The 7,704-nt window shown below is 44.7% G+C and overlaps 1 protein-coding gene across 6 annotated transcripts; it reads left to right on the top strand.

Annotated features, from left to right (window-relative positions):
- The first annotated feature begins 885 nt into the window (after window positions 1-885).
- SRSF5 (serine and arginine rich splicing factor 5) lies at window positions 886-6,194 on the top strand. Of its 6 annotated transcripts, XM_024739651.1 has the most exons (9): window positions 918-1,166; window positions 1,493-1,832; window positions 1,933-2,074; window positions 2,404-2,474; window positions 2,612-2,710; window positions 2,991-3,060; window positions 4,285-4,358; window positions 4,811-4,921; window positions 5,374-5,753. In XM_024739651.1, the coding sequence occupies exons 3-9, from the start codon at window positions 1,949-1,951 to the stop codon at window positions 5,645-5,647; spliced, it is 825 nt and encodes a 274-aa protein (XP_024595419.1). In that variant the 5' UTR covers window positions 918-1,166; window positions 1,493-1,832; window positions 1,933-1,948; the 3' UTR covers window positions 5,648-5,753. The 6 variants fall into 6 exon arrangements, with proteins under 6 accessions (XP_024595418.1, XP_024595422.1, XP_024595420.1 ...); XM_024739650.1 differs by lacking the exon at window positions 1,493-1,832 and having other exon boundaries at window positions 886-1,041; window positions 5,374-6,194; XM_024739654.1 differs by lacking the exon at window positions 1,493-1,832 and having other exon boundaries at window positions 911-1,037; window positions 5,377-6,193.
- The last annotated feature ends 1,510 nt before the right edge of the window (window positions 6,195-7,704 follow it).

A 7,704-nucleotide genomic window follows, 5' to 3' on the forward strand; every position in this document is an offset into this window, starting at 1 on the left:
GAATGTGAAGGGCTACCGTTTCACACTTACTCTGAAAACACACTTTCTGTTTCTGAAGAATGGTAGACTTTTATGTGTTACATTACAGAAACCGGAACAGGAGTTAACCAAACACCGTTTGGATTTAAAAGTAGCTTGAAACACCTTCTTAGCCAGCACAGTCCTAGAGTGTGGAAAAGCAGAGGTCTGCATTCTGGCCTCAATTTCAGATGGCCTTCTAGCCACAGTCCCAATTTCAGTATTTCATGACCCCCAAACCTTCCATTTAAACAATACCGCAGCTCCTTAGACTTCTTACTATAACTAACCCGTAAGTCCGTGATATGGTTAAAATATTCACTTGAGCATCAGGGAGCGCCCTCCAAAGCGCAACCGTAAATTGCAAGCAGCAAGGGGTCAGAGATGGCCAGATATTTTTGCAAAGCCTGAGTTTCTTTCACCCAGTATGCTTCAGGGTATTAAAAAAAAAACTTAAGATAAAGAAGAGGTGTGGGGATTTCCCCGGTGGTCCCTCCAGTGGTTAAGAATCAGGGTTTCCACTGCAGGGGGCACAGGTATGATCCCTGGTCGGGGAACTAAGATCCTTCATGCCGCAGCACGGCGAAAACAAACAAACAAAAGGTGTCATTTGCCTTAGGGTGTTTTTATGGGGGAGATAATTATGAACTGAACTTCACGGCCTAACGGGAACCAGACAGCCTTCCACCGTGGTCCCTCCGGCGCCGAGAACCTGACGGCCACGCCCATGCCAGGTCCCTCCCCTCGGCCCCGCCCACCTCGGGGGCGGGTCACTTAGGCCGTCACCATAATGAGGTCCGGCCCCCCGACACCTCTGTCCCCGACCCAATGGGGCGGTGCCAGGGGCGGTCCCGGAAGTGACGCAAGGACGCGCCCTCCATTTTGTAGGACGCCAGAACAGCTAAGTGCGTCAGTTGTGGAGAGACGTAGAAGGGTTGAGTCCTGGTCTGCGGGGAGGCTGCCGGCTCCGTTGCAGACTACGGACCTCTCTGGGTCTCAGCTGCCAAAGATCCTGTCCGGTAGGTGAGTGGCTCACTTTGAGGGAAAGGATTCTCGGATCGAGGCTTCTTCATGGCCGCTCAGATCGCGAGTGGTCAGGGCTGCTCTCTGTGCGGAGGACGGCGTCCAATGAGCGCAGTTTATTCGAGGTGGGCGCTGGGGCACGTCTCCCTTTGGGTATTGTTTGAGGGGACCTGACGGGGGAAGGGCGGTCCTGGTCACGGTCGTTTTTACAGAGGGGTCGTGTGCCCCTCCCTGCCTCCTTACTTCACTCTCCGAACCCGGAGAGTAGTGGGCCGAGACCTTTGCTCGGGGTGTGGTCGGGGCTGTCCCAGGGCGGGTACAGTGACCCGGAGCGGTGGGGTCGGGGTGGGGGGAGGGGACAGGGAGTTTGGCACGGGCGGCTGTCCCCACCGCCGGCTCCGAGGCCGCCATTTTGTGACTGCTCCGCGGCCGCCCGCCGCCGTCTGCGCAGGCGAGGCGGTGGCGTCGCGAGATTCCGGCTTCCACCCGCTGTGACTCTCCTGGGAGGCGGCGACGCGCGCGCAGCCCGTCGCCATTGGGCTGGCCTTGCGGAGGGGGGGTCGGCTCCGCCCGCACTTCTCGGCCTTTCCTGACTGCGGCAGACGGGAGGGGGCCAGAAGAGCCGGGGAGAGAGTGCGGCTGCGCAGTTCCAGAGGCGGCAGTGGGCGTTGCGGTTGCTGCGGTCTGGGCCCAGGGAAGGATCGTGTTGGGAGCCGAGTTTTAATTTTGTCTGCAAGGGACCTGGCCTAGTTAAGAGGCACTCTTGGCAGTCTTGTTTATAACATCACCGGGTAAACATTTTATTTTATGCCGTTTATGTTTTTGATCCCTTGACCAGACATTCTTCTGACATTTCACCGGTGTTATCTCAATTGAATTATTTCCTGACAGGAAGTACTAGCGGGACATGAGTGGCTGTCGCGTATTCATCGGGAGGCTAAATCCAGCGGCCCGGGAGAAAGACGTGGAAAGATTCTTCAAGGGGTATGGACGAATACGAGATATTGATTTGAAAAGAGGCTTTGGTTTTGTGGTGAGTATTTAGAACTGGTTGACTTCTCTGTTGTTAAGTGCGTAAAGATTGTGGTAAGCAGTGCCTTTGATTTTATTGAGTCCAGCTAGAGTATCTTTAGGAAATGCTTTGCATCATCGAGGCAGTGAATTTTCTTAAGGGATAAAAGAGCCTCACTACTGGCTGAGAGAAATCACTGCTGGTCGCTTTTTGATGTGGCTGAGCTATATGCTGTTGTCATTAAGATACTCTTCCTAGGCTTTCACAGGTATTTACTGGTTTTAATGGGTTGTAGAATACACTTTTAAAGGTGTATGAAGCATTTGGGTTTTTTCATGTTTGTATTTTAGGAATTTGAGGATCCCAGGGATGCAGATGATGCCGTATATGAACTTGATGGAAAAGAACTCTGCAGTGAAAGGTGAGGATCTTGTTTTTAGTTTTATCACTAGTTAGCACCGCAGAAATAGAGCAGACTAGGTCAGCTGGCTGTTTATTTCTAAATAGTTCCTGACATAGCTTAAGTGGATAATGAAGATGTTTCTTCCCTTTCTGTAGGGTTACAATTGAACATGCTAGGGCTCGATCTCGAGGCGGAAGAGGTAGAGGACGCTACTCAGACCGTTTTAGTAGTCGCAGACCTCGAAATGATAGACGGTATGTGATGGATGGTGGATGGCTGCTTTGAACAAGCGTTACTGCAGGAGGAGTCTTTAACGTTTAAAAACCATTAGCGATAAGCGATTCTGCTGTTTATGTATAATCAGTTCTGTTACGTCCACTGATCCTGTGTGTGTCATAAAATAACGCAGAAACTGTTGGCGGAAGTCATTTGAATGACTTGTCATATCTGATTGCTTGAACTTGCCCACAACTGAACACAATAAGTGCACGTTGCTTCATTTCTTCCATTGTGAGCGCTCATTTTCTTCCTCAGAAATGCTCCACCTGTAAGAACAGAAAATCGGCTTATAGTTGAGAATTTATCTTCAAGAGTCAGCTGGCAGGTTTGTTGAAATACAGTTTTGAGATACTGTAATGTGGCTTTTTAAATATTAGTGGGTAGCTAATGTTTTTATTAATGTTTTATTAAAAGTAATTTTAATTTTAAATTAATGGACTTAATCGTAATTTTAAAATTTTAATTAAATGTAATTGGGGGATATTTCAAACTTTAATATTAGTGATCAAATGTAAATGTTTTGAGGATATATTTTCTTGTTTTTTAAAATCAATTTTAACCAAATATTAAACCCTTTATTTGCCAGCCTATCTGTGTCGTTGGCCTTATGACGAGGAGTGCCTGTGGGTTATCCTAATCGTTGTCTTGGTCACTCTTGGTTGGGCCTGGTTGACTTTGCCAGTCAGCTCCTACAGTGATCAATTGGCCACCTCTAGATCTGTGTTTGCCGGTCTAGACGTAATCGGTGCACTTCCTTGAAGTGCCAGGTTGCAGCGATCCCAGAGCGTTGATAACGTGATCTGATCCCTAAGTTGAGAGCTGTCTTCCTGTAACGCTTCCGAATAAGAGGTCCTGGTCGAAAAGAGTTGAAAGATACGAAATTAGGTGGTCGTTGGAATCCTGATCGCAGTAAAGTGGTCCTTGGTAACTACACAAGAGTAGAACATGTCTGCATCCGCCAGTAGTCTGCTAATAGGGAGGGCTGTGCGATTAAAGGCTTCCATCGATTGGGTAGTGTCCTTCAAGTGGGTGGCGAAGAGCCAGTCGGGCATATGTCATGAAGGTTTCTCCGACCGATTAATGGTTTGCTGCTTGACTAGCCTAGGGAAATAATAATAAAGGTAAAGTAAACTTTTTTAATGACATATGGGGCACAAGATAACTGGTGTCTTGTAAATGTTTTGTTTTTAAATATAAAATTTCTAGTTTAGTCTTTACTTTAAAAATATGTATTGTTTCTTTTTGTTTTGTTTTTGTTTTTTTGTTTTGTTCTGTTTTTTTCCTTTTGTATTGAGCTCAGTATAGACTAATACTACTTTAATGTTAAAATCTGAATTTCCTGGCATTTTGCTTAAAAGCAATATGCTATTTGCTTATTTCGTGCCCTGACATATATTATTTTTAAATTCTGATAGAATACAAGTGTGGTAAATACCATGTTTGTACTTTATCTAACATCTTCTCTTTCAGTAGTCTTGTTTTTATACAATGTGGTTGTTTGTGTGTCATGTTTCCTTTTCTCTGCTTAACACAATCGTCTTGTGTTAAGGATCTCAAAGATTTCATGAGACAAGCTGGGGAAGTAACCTTTGCGGATGCACATCGACCTAAATTAAATGAAGGGTGAGTATGTACTGGAGTATGAGAGCATTTTAAAATATTCTGAAAGTTTTACTCTGAACGTTTGAGCTCTCAAAATTTGGACATGCTGGAATGTAGCAGTTCTCAGTCAGGGTTGAGTTTGCTCCTCAGGGTGCATGTGGCAGTTCTGGAGACCTTTTGGTTGTCATGGTTGAGGGTGCTGCTGGCATCTTGTGAGAAGAGGTCTGGGATGTTAGTAATCATCCTATAATGCACAGGAAAGCTTCTCACCCCCAAAGAATCATCCAGCTTAAAATGTCAGCGGTTTGGAGGTTGCAGAGTCTTGCTCTCATGCTGTTTTATCCGTAAAGAGATTACTCAATATAGCAATAGCAAAATGAACATTAAAAAGGTACTTAAACTAGACTGGTAACATAGTTTGTGAGACTACAAGAAGTATATAACTTTACAAATGGCATTTTTTTTCTTTGTAGGGTAGTTGAGTTTGCCTCTTATGGTGACTTAAAGAATGCTATTGAAAAACTTTCTGGAAAAGAAATAAATGGGAGAAAAATCAAATTAATCGAAGGCAGCAAAAGGCACAGGTATCTCTTTAAATTGTTTTTTAATATAAATTTATTTTATTTTGGCTGTGTTGGGTCTTCATTGCAGCGCTTGGGCTTTCATAGTTGCGGCGAGCAGGGGCTACTCTTCGTTGCGGTGCGCGAGCCTCGCATTGCGGTGGCTTCTCTTATTGCGGTGCACGGGCTCTAGGTGCTTGGGCATCAGTAGTTGCAGCACCTGGGCTCACTAGTTGTGGCTTGCGGGCTCTGGAGCGCAGGCTCAGTAGTTGTGGCACAGGGGCTTCGTTGCTCCGCGGCGTGTGGGTTCTTCCTGGACCAGGGATCAAACCCGTTTCCCCTGCATTGACAGGAGGATTCTTAATCACTGCGCCACCAGGGACGTCCTGTTTAAATTTTTAGGACAGAGTTTTATTTAATGGATTGTAGGGCCTGCTACTTAGTGTTTTTTGTTTTCTGTTTTCTTTCTTTCCTAGTAGGTCGCGAAGCAGGTCTCGTTCCCGGACCAGGAGTTCCTCCAGGTCTCGTAGCCGATCTCGTTCCCGGAGTCGCAAGTCTTACAGCCGGTCCAGGAGCCGGAGCCGGAGCCGGAGCAAGTCCCGTTCTGTTAGTAGGTCTCCTGTGCCTGAGAAGAGCCAGAAACGTGGTTCTTCAAGTAGATCTAAGTCTCCAGCATCTGTGGATCGCCAGAGGTCCAGGTCCAGGTCCCGGTCCCGGTCAAGGTCCAGATCAGTTGACAGTGGCAATTAAACTGTAAATAACTTGCCCTGGGGGCCTTTTTAAAAAAAAAAAAAAATTCCCAAACCATACTTGCTAAAAATTCTGGTAAGTATGTGCTTTTCTGTGGGGGTGGGAGTTGGAGGGGGGTTGGGTTGGGTTGGGCTGGGTATCTTTGTAGATGTGGACCACCAGAGGTTGTTGAAAACTAATTGTATTCAATGTTTTTGATAAGCCTTCTGCTCACATTTTTGTGAATGTCTGAAGTATATAGTTTGTGTATATTGACAGAGCTCTTTTATAACTAAAGCAAATTAATTTTTTTGTACTAGAAAAAATTTGAACGTTTTAGTTCCTGGTTATTCAAATATGTTAATACAGAATTAGTTTAATGCCTCACTTAAACTAATTAATAGCTTTGGACACTTAAAAGAGCTCTAAATTTGCTTGTACGTAAAGGCTTAATTTGAGTTTTCCTTGTTAGGGTCAAGGGTGTCCGTCCCCCCCACCCTTTAACAGCTGCCTGGCAAAGACGTTAAAGCAGCTGTTTGTTATTGATAATAAAAGATTATAAAACTGCTTTTGTCTGTTTGTTTGAAGGAAGTATGGCTACATCCTCCTCCTTCCCCATGCACATTTGACACATTTAAAATCCCTGGTAGAGAAGGCTGTAGTAGTGCGGTATGGTGAGCCTTTTTTTAAAAATTAGTACTGTTGACATTTCTTGGCTAGTCAGAAGATGGGCAAAGAAGTGTGAACTGTTCAGAACAGTGATAACCAACAGTTGTTACGACGGTTTCCCTTGTGCGTGATCCTCCTGTTCTTTAACCACCCAATTTTATTTGGTGTCACATTATTTAGGCCTTCCATAGCCAAGAGAAGGACAATTGGGAAGGAAGATTGTAAAATTTAATGTTTCATGCCTAACTTAAAGGTTGTAATATAATTTTGATGGTCGGAGATCATCACATAAAACTTTTAAAATCACTGCATATGAATGCTTTAAGGGGCTTTCACATGATTTTTCTTGTCCTGAGACATGGATGTAACAGTCTGTAGGGAAAACAGTTGGGTAGTGAAAACTGCCTAAGGTTCTACATCCATCTCTGTTAAGTGTTAGAGCCCTATACCTATAGGAAATTAGTTTTATTGTTTCTTCTAGGAATTTCATAGACTCATTTGAGTGCTAGTCTAGATAAATACTTGGAAGCATAACAGTGAATAACAAATAGTAGCCACTATTAAGTCCCTTGTCTGTATAGTCACTGAATCCTTAACTAGTATATGTAGTATATATATAATTCCTGGTATTAGAACCCAGGAAGTCTAGTTCCAGAACCCCCAAACCACTCCACACTCATCTGACCTAACCTTTCAGGGATTTTGAGGAATGCAGAATTAGAAACCCTGGGAAGATTGGGCTTCCGCAAAGGTGGGGATTGGGTAGTGGGAATCTCCATATGTGGAGGCTAGGGTTAAAAGTTCTTGGCATGAAAGCTGCCCCGTGTTCAAAACTGCAGGACTCAGGCCATAAAATTGTGAAGCTGATCTTTTTAACGCAAACTCTTCTGGGGAGAGTTTGTGTGGTATACTTGTTTATTCACTTAGATGTGGGGTACTCTGCTTACTAAATGGGAACCTAGGTGTTTGTTCTTTACAGTGTATCTGAAATGGAAAGGCACAATTATTTTCCCCCTTGGGCTTTTTAGATATGGTAACTCAGGGTGATGTGGTGTAGTTCGACGTTTTACCAGTGACTTTTCACCTCTCTATCATTAAATAGGTAACATCAGTGGCTTACCACTTTAATAAACAAGATAAAGCCCTTTCTTTGAACAAGTGGCAGAGATGACTAAGTTATTTTGAACTGATAAGTTGGCCTGAATTCCCAGATACAGGACATGAGAAGTAATGAGTGTAGGTATATAATCCTAAGCAAAGTTTTAGGACCAGGTTTTGCAGGGCGTAATGTAACTCGTTTTGTGTTGGGCTGTGCTGCCGGGAGTGTGGGATCTTAGTTCCTGGACCAGGGATCGAACCTGTGCCCCCTGCAGTGGAAGCACGGAGTCTTGAGCACTGGACCGCTAGGG

Source organism: Neophocaena asiaeorientalis, unplaced genomic scaffold (assembly GCF_003031525.2).
Source record: "Neophocaena asiaeorientalis asiaeorientalis breed wild unplaced genomic scaffold, Neophocaena_asiaeorientalis_V1.1 scaffold348, whole genome shotgun sequence".
In the NCBI taxonomy this organism is placed as follows: Eukaryota; Metazoa; Chordata; class Mammalia; order Artiodactyla; family Phocoenidae; genus Neophocaena; species Neophocaena asiaeorientalis.